Source organism: Triticum dicoccoides, chromosome 6B (assembly GCF_002162155.2).
Source record: "Triticum dicoccoides isolate Atlit2015 ecotype Zavitan chromosome 6B, WEW_v2.0, whole genome shotgun sequence".
Classification (NCBI taxonomy): Eukaryota; Viridiplantae; Streptophyta; class Magnoliopsida; order Poales; family Poaceae; genus Triticum; species Triticum dicoccoides.
Genome location: NC_041391.1, coordinates 655,188,354 through 655,202,601, shown reverse-complemented (window position 1 = coordinate 655,202,601; position 14,248 = coordinate 655,188,354). Strand labels below are relative to the sequence as shown.

The 14,248-nt window shown below is 41.5% G+C and overlaps 1 protein-coding gene across 1 annotated transcript; it reads right to left on the bottom strand.

The window, feature by feature from the left end:
• Nucleotides 1-370: 370 nt before the first annotated feature.
• LOC119321957 (pathogenesis-related protein PR-1-like) lies at nt 371-1,222 on the bottom strand. Its single transcript, XM_037595468.1, has one exon. It carries the CDS (start codon nt 1,130-1,132, stop codon nt 599-601), a length of 534 nt encoding a protein of 177 aa, XP_037451365.1. The 5' UTR covers nt 1,133-1,222; the 3' UTR covers nt 371-598.
• Nucleotides 1,223-14,248: the final 13,026 nt, after the last annotated feature.

Genomic DNA, 14,248 nt, shown 5'->3' with positions numbered 1-14,248 from the left:
AAAAAGGGAGGAATGCCTTTTATTTATTTGACAGAGCAGCCAAATACATAGCTCACGATTCATTTCAGATTATGTTTCGTAACCACAACAGGAGTATATGGCCCTGTTTGGTTCATAACTCCTAGGACTTTTTGTAGTCCCAACTTATAAGTGCCAAGTCTCTAAAAAGCCCCTACCTGTTTGGTTTCTGGGACTTATAAGTCCCTTTAAGACCATATTACAACTATAAGTCCTTCCTTGAGAATCTTATTTCATAAGTCCCAAATGACCACATTAAGTCCCTATAAGTCCATCCTGTTTGGTTTAGATGAGACTTATAGGGACATTTTTAAATCTCTAAGTCGATAAGTCCCTGGAAACAAACACCCTCTATAAATAATATGCAGCACCAGTAGTATATAGCAGTAAAAAATACTTTGTACACTCGTGGCATCGCCATCGATTCGTCTTGAACTCTCGATGAGCAACAATGAATGGGACATCAAGATAGTGCTACGCCGCGCCGCATCGCCGTCCGCGCTGGCCGGCCGGCAACGGAGCTGCGACGAAGACCGGCGAGGCGGAGCGGCAACGCGCGACGGCGGCCGGCCATCAGTATTCAGTAGGGGCGCATGCCGACGTAGTTGCCGGGCGGGTCGTAGTTGCAGGTGATGAAGGTGCCGCGGCCGCCGTAGCACTCGACCATGGCGCACCCCACGCGGGTGCTGCCGCGCCACACGATCTGCGTGTAGTGCCCGCACATGCCGCCGCTGCAGCGGTTGCTCCAGTAGTCGTACCGGGGCCGCTCCGCCAGCCACGCCCCCACGGCCTGCGCGGGCGCCCAGCCGGTGCCGCTGCCCCAGAAGAGGTTCTCGCCGTAGGGCCCCGACGAGTGCACCAGCGCGCAGTCCCCGCGCCGCGACTCGGCGTACGACCGCGCGTACGCCGCCACCCGCTCGTCCCACCTCAGCGCCGGCAGCCCCATCGCCGCCCGCGCCGCGTTCTGCTGGAACAGGAACTGCGCCCTGTAGTCCCCGCCGCCGCCGCGGGGGTAGCCGGCGTCCACCACGACGACGAGGAACGCCGCATTGCACAGCGCGACGGCGAGGAGGGCGATGGCCAGCTGGGCTCGAGTACAAGTGGAGGAGGCCATGGGAGGTGGGTGGTGATGCTGCTCTGCTTACGGACGGGAGGTTGGTATATATGGAGGCTCGGAGGGAGGGCAGGAAATCTTGTCAGAATATTTTTAAGATGTGTCGTTGGGGAGGCGAGGCCATGTTCCGCCATGATTGCGCGCTCTGGAACTGGAAGGAAGGTCTACCTAAAATGAAAATCAACTGGAATCAAATTAGCAGCAGCTGCTCTGTTCCGGGCGGTGCTTACTGAATTATTAGTGCTCCGATTTGGAATCAAATTGCTACTGATTGATTAGCTCGTTCGTTGTAGGCTGGTCAGAGTGCGCATTGAGCACGTTGATCAGACGTGCCTTGGCCCGTCGTTTCCAAGTAGTAATTGGCATCTTGTCTCTGAATTAATAGTTCAACTGTTCATCCGCTTCGGTTAATTTGCTAACTAGAGCACTAGAGCATGTACACAAATGATTTTGGAGATTATTCAGAAAAATTCTCTAGATAATGGTAGGCACTGGTAAATGGCATGATGGAACAGCTGTGTTCATCACGGAGTGCCATTCAATTGGCCAGGGTGGTCGCTCAGACAGAAAGAGGCAGAAAGGCGCGCATCATGGCATCGGCACGTCATGACGCGCCGCATGAATCAACAGGGAATGGCATGCAGCACACTGTCGAGCTCCGCCAAAAGGTGCCCTTTACAACTCAGATTGGCTGCCTTGCCAACACAGTGATAGTCGGCTCTTCAGGAAGCGCTGTGCGAAACTAAACAGGTTACTCCCTCCATCCCATAAAATAAGAGTGTACTGTAAAAAAACGTCATAATATAAGAGTGTATTGTCAAAAACGTTTTTATATTATGAAACGAAGGGAGTAGTTTGCAGTGATAATCTTGCCTATAGATGAGGGTAGAAAGCACTAGCATTTCTACCCTACGTTGTCTCGCGATTTTTCTGCATCGAGATTAACCCTGTTTCTTGAGCTAGGCAGTAGGCAGGGCAGTAGCATTATTCAGAAGCTGACCTACCGAATATATAGCCAGAAATGTGAACGGCGTCGTGCCATGGTTGGAGCTTTGGAAGGTTTCTGTCTGGCTGGTACCACGTACCTACTGGCGAACAACGTGCCAATCACTGGCTGTCAAGAGTGCTCGCTGCGCAATATGCGCCGAAACAAATGGAGCCGATGACGAGGACTTTTGTGGCGTCCGGGCCACCGATTTTTTGTCAAACAAGACCACCTGTGCTTTCATATTGACAAAAAGGACCATCTGCAATTCGTATTGACAAAAAAAACTACGTCGAGCGTGGCGGCAGATCCGGCGGCCAACACGTGGCACCTGCCGCCACAGCTGGCGGCGGCAAGACCTGCCGCCACAGCGCAGGGCGGCAGCTCGGCTGCAACAGGATTCACACGCGGGCGGCAGCTTAAAACGGAACGGAGAGACGAGGCGGGTCTGCCGCCACTCCCCGTGGCGGCAGCTCCTCTGCATTCTGGCTGCTCAGACGACAGGCTAGTACAAGTATTGCGTGCCCCCCATCATTCATGCCGCCCCAGCCTGCACCGCACTGCAATGCATGTAGCCATATGTGCTTCCCCTCTCTCTCTGAACTTTGACAACGTATGTGCAGCCAACCTAGAAACAACCACAAAACTACAACCATGCAGATGAATGAGATAAGAGGCATGCGGTGCCGGAGCTCAAGGCCATTTATAATGGACCTGACCCATTTGATTAGATATGTACCGGCACGCAGATGCAACGGCACAAATTGCAATTGTGGATGTCTGCAGCAACAGAAAAAAGGAGGTGCCGCCATAGGGACTGGCGGCAGGGCCAGCCTCTTCTCTCCATTCCGTTACCAGCTGCCACCCGCATATGAAATGCTGTTGCAGCCGAGCTGCCACCGTGTGCTGTGGCGGCAGGTCCTGCCGCTGCTGTCCGTGGCGGCATGTGCTACGTGTCGGCCGCCGGAGCTGCCGCCACAGCCGACGTGGTCTTTTTTGTCAATATAGATTGCAGGTGGTCTTTTCTGTTAATACGAAATCATTGGTGGTCTTATTTGTCAAAAATTCCGGGCCACCGGCCTGCCTTGGCTGCAGCGGACAAGCCGATCATCACAAATGCGACATTGAATAAACAAATCGTATGGGTACGGGGGATAATTGCAGGGTTGGTTTTACTAGGACAATAGTACAAAACAAAACAACACGGTGTTGGGTGTTCAGAATTTGAGTAGTGCATATTGGATCTATATTATGTCAAAATTGGAGCATTTACAGCCGGACTTGTTAAAATTTGGCCTCTCAAACGCCCGCAGGTATTGACCGGTCAGTTAGTGTTATGCATACAAGTACCTCATTTTAGACCCCCTAGATAAATACAAGGCAAACCATGCAAACGAATCATACCTACTACATACTACCCTAGGCTAGGCATCATCGTCGCAGATGTTCAAGACGTTGGTGTGGGGCAGCGGGTAAATACGCTCCCGATAGAGGAACACGAGAGAGAACACGAGAGAGAGAGAGAGAGATCAAACACATAGCTACTGGTACATACCCTCAGCCCCGAGGGTGAACTACTCCCTCCTCGTCATGGAGAGCGCCGTGATGATGAAGATGGCCACCGGTGAGGGACCCTCCCTCCGGAAGGGTGCCGGAACTGGGTCCCGATTGGTTTTTGGTGGCTACATAGGCTTGCGGCGACGGAACTCCCGATCTAGATTATTTTCTGGAGGTTTCAGTATTTATAGGAATTTTTGGCGTAGGACTCACGTTAGGGGGGGGGGGGTCTCCGGGCTATCCACGAGGCAGGGGGCGCCCTCCACCCTCGTGGGCAGCCCGGGACTCTTTTGGCCCAACTCTTGCACTCCAGGGGCTTCTTTTGGTTCATAAAAATTCATCAAAAACTGGCACGTCAATTGGACTCCGTTTGGTATTCCTTTTCTGTAAAACTCAAAAACAAGGGAAAAAACAGAAACTGGCACTGGGCTCTAGGTTAATAGGTTAGTCCCAAAAATCATATAAAATAGCATATAAATGCATATAAAACATCCCTAAATGGGTAATATAATAGCATGGAACAATAAAAAATTATAGATACGTTGCAGACGTATCAAGCATCCCCAAGTTTAATTCCCGCTCGTCCTCGAGTAGGTAAATGATAAAAACAGATTTTTTTGATGTGGAATGCTACCTAGCATATTTCTCAATGTAATTTTCTTTATTGTGGCATGAATATTCAGATCCAAAAGATTCAAGATAAAAGTTTAATATTGACATAAAAATAGTAGTACTTCAAGCATACTAACAAAGTAATCATGTCTTCTCAAAATAACATGGCCAAAGAAAGCTATTCCTACCAAATCATATAGTCTGGCTATGCTCTATCTTCATCACACAAAGCATTTAATCATGCACAACCCTAATGACAAGCCAATCAATTGTTTCATACTTTTGATGTTCTCAAACTTTTTCAATCTTCACGCAATACATGAGCGTGAGCCATGGACATAACACTATATGTGGAATAGAATGGTGGTTGTGGAGAAGACAAAAAAAGAGAAGATAGTCTCACATCAACTAGGCATATCAACAGGCTATGGAGATGCCCATTAATAGATATCAATGTGAGTGAGTAGGGATTTCAATGCAACGGATGCACTAGAGCTATGAGTGTATGAAAGCTCAAAAAGAAACTAAGTGGGTGTGCATCCAACTTGCTTGCTCACGAAGACCTAGGGCAATTTGAGGAAGCCCATCATTGGAATATACAAGCCAAGTTCTATATCCCACTAGTATATGAAAGTGACTACATAGAAGACTCTCTATCATGAAGATCATGGTGATACTTTGAAGCACAAGTGTGGTAAAAGGATAGTAACATTGTCCCTTCTCTCTTTTTCTCTCTTTTTTTTGGTGGGCTTCTTTGGCCTCTCTTTTTTTGGCTTCGTTGGCCTCTTTTATTTTTCATAAAGTCCGAAGTCTCATCCCCACTTGTGGGGGAATCATAGTCTCCATCATCCTTTCCTCACTTGGGATAATGCTCTAATAATGAAGATCGTCACACTTTTATTTACTTACAACTCAAGAGTTACAACTCAATACTTAGAACAAAATATGGCTCTATGTGAATGCCTCCGGCGGTGTACCGGGATATGCAATGAATCAAGAGTGACATGTATGAAAGAATTATGAAGGTGGCTTTGCCACAAAATATGATGTCAACTACATGATCATGCAAAAGCAATATGACAATGATGGAGCGTGTCATAATAAACGGAACAGTTGAAAGTTGCATGGCAATATATCTCAAAATGGCTATGGAAATGCCATAATAGGTAGATATGGTGGCTGTTTTGAGGAAGGTATATGGTGGGTGTGTGATACCGGCGAAAGGTGCGCGGTATTAGAGAGGCTAGCAATGGTGGAAGGGTGAGAGTGCGTATAATCCATGGACTCAACATTAGTCATAAAGAACTCACATACTTATTGCAAAAATCTATTAGTTATCGAGACGAAGTACTATGCGCATGCTCCTAGGGGGATAGATTGGTAGGAAAAGACCATCGCCCGTCCCCGACCGCCACTCATAAGGAAGACAATAAATAAATAAATCATGCTCCGACTTCATCACATAACGGTTCACCATACGTGCATGCTACGGGAATCACAAACTTTAACACAAGTATCTCTCAAATTCACAATTACTCAACTAGCATGACTCTAATATTACCACCCTCATATCTCAAAACAATTATCAAGTATCAAATTGATCATAGTATTCAATGCACTTGATATGATAGTTTTTATTATACCCAACTTGGATGCCCATCATATTAGGACTAAATTTTATAACCAAAGCAAATGCCATGCTGTTCTAAAAGACTCTCAAAATAATATAAGTGAAGCATGAGAGATCAATAATTTCTACAAAATAAAACCACCACCGTGCTCTAAAAAGGTATACGTGAAGCACTAGAGCAAATGACAAACTACTCCAAAAGATATAAGTGAAGCACATAGAGTATTCTAATGATTATGCAACTATGTAAAGACTCTCTAACATTTAAGTATTTAAGATCTAATGTATTTTATTCAAGCATCAAGCAAAACAAAACAAAATGACATTTCAAGGATAGCATGACTCATGTGAAGAAACAAAAACTTATGGTCAAGCGATACTAACCGATAATTGTTGAAGAAGAAAGGTGGGATGCCTACCGGGACATCCCAATCTTGGATGCTTGAGACTTCTTGAAGTATTATCTTGGGGTGCCTTGGGCATCCCCAAGCTTGAGATTTTGTGTCTTCTTAATTCCTTTTATATCTCGGTTTCCTAAATCTCGAAAGCTTCATCCACACCAAACTCAACAAGAAGTCGTCAGATAAGTTAGTATAAAACAATGCAATAACCTTATCATTTTCTACTGTAACAAATCACTACAATTATTATTCAACATTGCATACTAAATGTCTCTGCATATTTAATACTCCTATCCTCAAATAAAATAATTAAACAAGCAAACATATGCAAACAATGCAAACATAACAGCAATCTGCCAAAACAGTATAGTCTGTAAAGAATGCAAGATTCATCATATTTCCCTAACTCCAAAAATTATTAGAAAAATACTACACTGTATAAGATTTATCAGATCTCAGTATCCAAATTTTTTCAATATTATATCATCCTCTGACTTTTCTAGGGAATTTTTGCAACAACTGTAAACTTTCTGTTTTGAAACAGCAACATGTATACTTGCAAAATAAGCATGGTAAAGGCTATCCTTGACATTTTTATTGAAAATATAGATGCAAACCATTATTATAAATAAAAGCAAGCAAATACTAACAAAATAAAATGACGCTCCAAGCAAAAAACATATCATGTGGTGAATAAAAATATAGCTCCAAGTAAAGTTACCGATGAACGAAGACGAAAGAGGGGATGCCTTCCGGGGCATCCCCAAGCTTAGGCTCTTGGTTGTCCTTGAATATTACCTTGGGGTGCCTTGGGAATCCCCAAGCTTAGGCTCTTGCCACTTATTATTCCATAGTTCATCGAATCTTTACCCAAAACTTGAAAACTTCACAACACAAAACTCAACAGAAAACTCGTAAGCTCCGTTAGTATAAGAAAATAAAACCACCACTTAGGTACTGTTGTGAACTCATTCTAAATTCATGTTGGTGTAATATATACTGTATTCAAACTTCTCTATGGTTCATACCCTCCGATAATACTCATAGATTCATCAAAATAAGCAAACAACACAATGAAAACAGAATCTATCAAAAACAGAACAGTCTGTAGTAATCTGCATCAAACGTATACTTATGGAACTCAACAGTTCTGAAATAAATTTGTGGACCTGGGGAATTTGTCTATTAATCATCTGCAAAAAGAATCAATCTAAAATCGCTCTCCAGTAAAAAATGACAGCTAATCTCGTGAGCGCAAAAGTTTCTATTTTTTACAGCAAGATCGCATAGACCTCACCCAAGTCTTCGCAAAGGCTCTACTTGACACAAACACTAACTAAAACATAAAACCACATCTAAACAGAGGCTAGATGAATTATTTTTTTAATAAACAGGAGCAAAAGCAAAGGACAAAAGTAAAATTGGCTTGCCTCCCAACAAGCACTATCGTTTAACGCCCCTAGCTAGGCATGATGATTTCAATGATGCTCACATAAAAGATAAGAATTGAAACATAAAGAGAGCATCATGAAGAATATGACTAGCACATTTAAGTCTAATTCACTTCCTATGCATAGGGATTTTGTGAGCAAACAATTTATGGGAACAATAATCAACTAGCATAGGAAGGCAAAACAAGCAAATCTTCAAGATTTTCAACACATAGAGAGGAAACTTGATATTATTGCAATTCCTACAAGCATATGTTCCTCTCTCATAATAATTTTCAGTAGTGATACGTCTCCAACGTATCTATAATTTTTGCTTGTTCCATGCTATTTTATTATCTGTTTTCAATGATTATGGGCTTTATTATACACTTTTATATTACTTTTGGGACTAACCTATTAACCGGAGGCCAGCCCATATTGCTGTTTTTTTGCCTGTTTCTGTATTTCGAAGAAAAAGAATATCAAACGGAGTCCAAACGGAATGAAACCTTCGGCAACGTGATTTTTTGGAAGATTATCATCCTGGAGGCTTGGAGATCAAGTCAGAAGATCCTCGAGGAGCCCAGAAGATAGGGGGGCGCCCCCCCTACAGGGCGCGCCCCTTGTCTCGTGGACCCCTCGAGGACCCCCCGACCGACTTCTTTCGCCTATATAGTCCCACGTACCCTAAAAACATCCACGGAGAAGATAGATCGGGAGTTCCACCGCCGCAAGCCTCTATAGCCAACGAAAACCTCCCGGGAGCCCTTCACGGCACCCTGCCGGAGGGGGAACCCATCACCGGTGGCCATCTTCATCATCCCGGCGCTTTCCATGACGAGGAGGGAGTAGTTCACCGTCGAGGCTGAGGGTATGTACCAGTAGCTATGTGTTTGATCTCTCTCTCTCGTGTTCTCTCTCGTGTTCCCTCTATGGCACGATCTTGATGTATCCCGAGCTTTGCTATTGTAGTTGGATCTTATGATTTTTCTCCCCCTCTACTCTCTTGTGATGAATTGAGTTTCCTCTTTGAAGTTATCTTATCGGATTGAGTCTTTTATGAGAACACTTGATGTATGTCTTGCCGTGCTTATCTGTGGTGACAATGGGATATCATGTGCCTCTTGATGTATGTTTTCGTGACCAACTTGCGGGTTCCGCCCATGAACCTATGCATAGGGGTTGGCACACGTTCTTGACTCTCCGGTAGAAACTTTGGGGCACTCTTTGAAGTACTTTGTGTTGGTTGAATAGATGAATCTAAGATTGTGTGATGCATATCGTATAATCATGCCCATGGATACTTGAGGTGACAATGGAGTATCTAGGTGACATTAGGGTTTTGGTTGATTTGTGTCTTAAGGTGTTATTCTAGTACGAACTCTTTTATAGATCGATCCGAAAGAATAACTTTGAGGTGGTTTCGTACCCTACCATAATCTCTTCGTTTGTTCTCCGCTATTAGTGTCTTTGGAGTGACTCTTTGTTGCATGTTGAGGGATTGTTATATGATCTATCTATGTTATTATTGTTGAGAGAACTTGCACTAGTGAAAGTATGAACCCTAGGCCTTGTTTCCTATCATTGCAATACCGTTTGCGCTCACTTTTATCGCTCGCTACCTTGCTGTTTTTATTATTTCAGATTACAAAAACCTATATCTACTATCTATATTGCACTTGTATCTTCATCTCTTCGCCGAACTAGTGCACCTATAGAATTTACCATTGTATTGGGTGTGTTGGGGTCACAAAAGACTCTTTGTTATTTGGTTGCAGGGTTGTTTGAGAGAGACCATCTTCATCCTATGCCTCCTACAGATTGATAAACCTTAGGTCATCCACTTGAGGGAAATTTGCTACTGTCCTACAAACCTGTGCACTTGCAGGACCAACAACGTCTACAAGAAGAAGGTTGTGTAGTAGACATCAAGCTCTTTTCTGGCGCCGTTGCCGGGGAGGTGAGTGCTTGAAGGTATATCTTTAGATCTTGCAATCGAATCTTTTTGTTTCTTGTTTTATGACTTGTTTAGTTTATAAAAGAAAACTACAAAAAAATGGAGTTAAGTTTGTCTCGTACGCTTCGTCTTTTCAGTATCTTTCGTGCGTTTGATGGAAGGGAAAATTGTGCTCAAGTGCTAGAAGAAGAATGCATTAGAATGTTTTGTTAGTATGAATTCCTTGAATATCCATGATGCTAATGATATGCAAAGCCACAAGCTTGGGGAAGCTATGTTTGATGAATATGATATATTTTGTCCCCCAAGTTTTGATGAGAAAATTTATTATGATGAAAGCATGCCTCCTATTTATGATGATTATATTGATGAAAGTGGGTTTGGAAGAGTGTCAACTTTAGGAAGTAGTGATCCCACTATTTTGGAGGATGTTGAATCTTATTGTGATGAACATGAAAGTGGACTTGGAAGAGTGTAACCTTTATTTAGTGATGATTCCACTATTTCGGAAGAGGTTCCAATTGATTATGAGAACAAATTGCTATCTATGATGACTATTGTGATGACTTGTATGCTATTAAGAGTAATGATAACCATGAAACTTGTCATCATGATTTTAGTTTTCAATTGGATTATGCCTCACATGATAATTATTTTGTTCAGCTTGCTCCAACTACTATTGATGAGAAGAATTTTGCTTATGTGGAGAGTAGTAAATTTTATATGCTTGTAGATCATGAAAAGAATGATTTAGGTGCTGGTTATATTGTTGAATTCATTCATGATGCTACTGAAAATTACTATGAGGGAGGAATATATGCTTGTAGGAATTGCAATAATGCCAAGTTTTCTCCCTATGTGTTGAAATTTTTGAAGCTATGCTTGTTTTGCTTTCCTATGCTAGTTGATTATTGTTTCCATAAGTTTTTTGCTCACAAAATCCCTATGCATAGGAAGTGGGTTAGGCTTAAATGTGCTAGTCATATGCTTCATGATGCTCCCATTATGTTTCAATTCTTATCTTTTATGTGAGCATCATTACCATCATCATGCCTAGCTAGAAAGGCATTAAAGAAAAGCGCTTGTTGGGAGACAACCCAATATTTAACCTTACTGTTTTTGTGTGTACACATGATTATGATACTGTAGCAACCATCTTTTATAGCTTTTGTTTCAATAAAGTGCCAAGTAGAACCTTTGGGAAGACTTGGGTGAAGTTTATATGATCTTGCTGTGAAAAACATAAACTTTAGCGCTCACGAGATTAGCTGCCATTTTTTACTGGAGAGTGCATTTAGGTTTATTATTTTTTCAGATGATTAATAGACAAATTACTCAGGTCCAGCAATTTATTTCATAATTATTGGAGGTCCAGAAGTATAAGTTGGATACAGATTACTACAGACTGTTCTGTTTTTGACAGATTCTGTTTTCATTGTGTTGTTTACTTATTTTGATGCATCTATGGCTAGTATTATGTGGTATGAACCATAGAGAAGTTGGAATACAGTAGGATTTACACCAATATGAATTTAGAATGAGTTCATTACAGTACCTAAGTGGTGGATTTATTTTCTTATACTAACGGAGCTTATGAGTTTTGTTTTGAGTTTTGTGTGGTTGAAGTTTTCAAGTTTTGGGTAAAGATTCGATGGACTATGGAATAAGGAGTGGCAAGAGCCTAAGCTTGGGGATTCCCAAGGTACCCCAAGGTAATATTCATGGACAACCAAGAGCCTAAGCTTGGGGATGCCCCGGATGGCATCCCCTCTTTCGTCTTCGTTCATCGGTAACTTTACTTGAAGCTATATTTTTATTCACCACATGATATGTGTTTTGCTTGGAGCGTCAATTTATTTTGTTAGTTTTTTCTTGCTGTTAGTTATAATAATGTTTTGCATCTTTAGTTTCAATAAAAATGTCAAGGATAGCCTTTGCCATGCTTATTTTGCTAGTATACATGTTGCTGTTTGAAAACAGAAAGTTTACCGCTGTTGCAAAAATTCCCTAGAAAAGTCAGAGAATGGTATAAAGTTGAATATTTTTGCATATTAAGCTCTGATAAATTTATTACAGTGGGAATTTTAGTTAATAATTTTTGGTGTCAGGGAAGTATTGATACTCTTGCATTCTTTACAGACTGTACTGTTTTGGCAGATTGTTGTTATGTTTGCATTGTTTGCATATGTTTGCTTGTTTAATGATTCTATTTGAGGATAGGAGTATTAAATATGCAGAGACATTTAGTATTCAATGTTTAATAATAATTTTAGTGATTTGTTACAGTAGAAGATGGTATGGTTTTGCATTGGTTTATACTAGCCTATCTCAGGAGTTCTTGTTGAGTTTGTTGTGAATGAAGCTTTTGATAAAAAGAGAAACCATGATATGAGAGGAATTAAGGAGACATAAAAGTTCAAGCTTGGGGATGCACAAGGCACGCCAAGATAATATTCCAAGAAGTCTCAAGCATCTAAGCTTGGGGATGCCCCGTTAGGCATTCCACCTTTCTTCTTCAACAACTATCGGTTAGTATCGGTTGAGCCTAAGTTTTTGCTTCTTCACATGAGTTGTGCTATACTTGCATTGTCATTTTATTTTGTTTTGCTTGCTGTTTGAATAAGATACCAAGATCTGAATTCTTAAATGGGAGAGAGTCTTCACATAGTTGCACAATTATTTGACTACTCATTGAACTTCACTTATATCTTTCGGAGTAGTTTGTCGTTTGCTCTAGTACTTCACTTGTATCTTTTAGAGCACGGTGGTGGGTATATTTTGAAGAAATTGCTAGTCTCTCATGCTTCACTTATATTATTTTGAGAGTCTTAAACAGCATGGTAATTTGAATGAAAACTATCATAGGAAGTGAATTGGATGCTATGATCAATATGTTGCTTGATAATTGTTTTGAGATATAAAGGTAGTAATGTTAGAGTCATGCTAGTGGGTAATTATGAAATTGAGAAATACTTTTGTTGAAGTTGGCAAGTCCCGTAGCATGCACGTATGGTAAAAGTTGTGTGACAAATTTGTTGCATGAGGTGCTCTTTTGAGTGTCTTCCTTATGAGTGGCAGTCGGGGACGAGCGATGGAATTTTTTCCTACCAATCTATCACTCTTGGGGCATGCGTAGTAGTACTTTGCTTCGAGGGCAAAGTAGATTTTTGCAATAAGTATATGAGTTCTTTATGACTAATGTGAGTCCATGGATATACGCACACTCATCCTTCCACTTAGCTAACCTCTATTTTATCGTGCAATTTTCGCCGGTAACATAAACCCATTATTTACCTTCCTCAAAACAACCACCATACCTACCTATTATGGCATTTCCATAGCCATTCCGAGATATATTGACATGCAACTTTCCACCGTTCCGTTTATTATGACACGTTTCATCATTGTCATATTGCTCTTTGCATGATCATGTAGTTGACATTGTATTTGTGGCAAGGCTACCTTCATAATTTTCATACATGTCACTCTCGATTCATTGCATATACCGGTACACCGCCGGAGGCATTCATATAGAGTCATATCTTGTTCTAGCTTTGAGTTGTAATTCTTGAGTTGTAAATCAATAAAAGTGTGATGATCTTTATTATTAGAGCATTGTCCCAGTGAGGAAAGAATGATGAAGACTATGATTCCCCCACAAGTCGGGATGAGACTTCAGACTTTATAAAAATAAAAGAGGCCAAAGAAGCCCACCAAAAAAAGGAGAGATAGAAAAAGAAAAAAGAAAAAAATAAAATGAGAGAAAAAGAGAGAAGGGACAATGCTACTATCTCTTTTTCCACACTTGTGCTTCAAAGTAGCACCATGATCTTCATGACAGAGAGTCTCCTATGTTGTCATTTTCATATACTAGTGGGAAATTTTCATTATAGAACTTGGCTTGTATATTCCAATGATGGGCTTCCTCAAAGTGCCCTAGGTCTCCGTGAGCAAGCAAGTTGGATGCACACCCACTTAGTTTCCTTTGTTGAGCTTTCATATATTTATAGCTCTAGTGCATCCGTTGCATGGCAATCCCTACTCACTCACATTGATATCTATTAATGGGCATCTCCTTATAGCCCGTTAGTACGCCTAGTTGATGTGAGACTATCTTCTTCCTCTTTTGTCCTAACAACCACCACCATATACCACCATAGTGCTATGTCCATGGCTTGCGCTCACGTATTGCGTAAGAGTTGAAAAAGCTGAAGCGCGTTAAAAAGTATGAAACAATTGCTCGTCTCATCATTAGGGTTGTACATGATGGGAGTATTTTGTGTAATGAAAATGAAGCATGGCCTAACTATATGATTTTGTAGGGATAAGCTTTCTTTGGCTATGCTATTTTGATAGGACATGATTATTTGTTAGTATGCTTTGAAGCATTATTATTTTTATGTTTTATAAGCTTTTATCTTGAATCATTTGGATCTGAACATTCATGCCACAATAAAGGAAATTACATTGAAAATTATGCTAGGTAGCATTCCACATCAAAAATTCTGTTTTTATCATTTACCTACTCGAGGACGAGCAGGAAT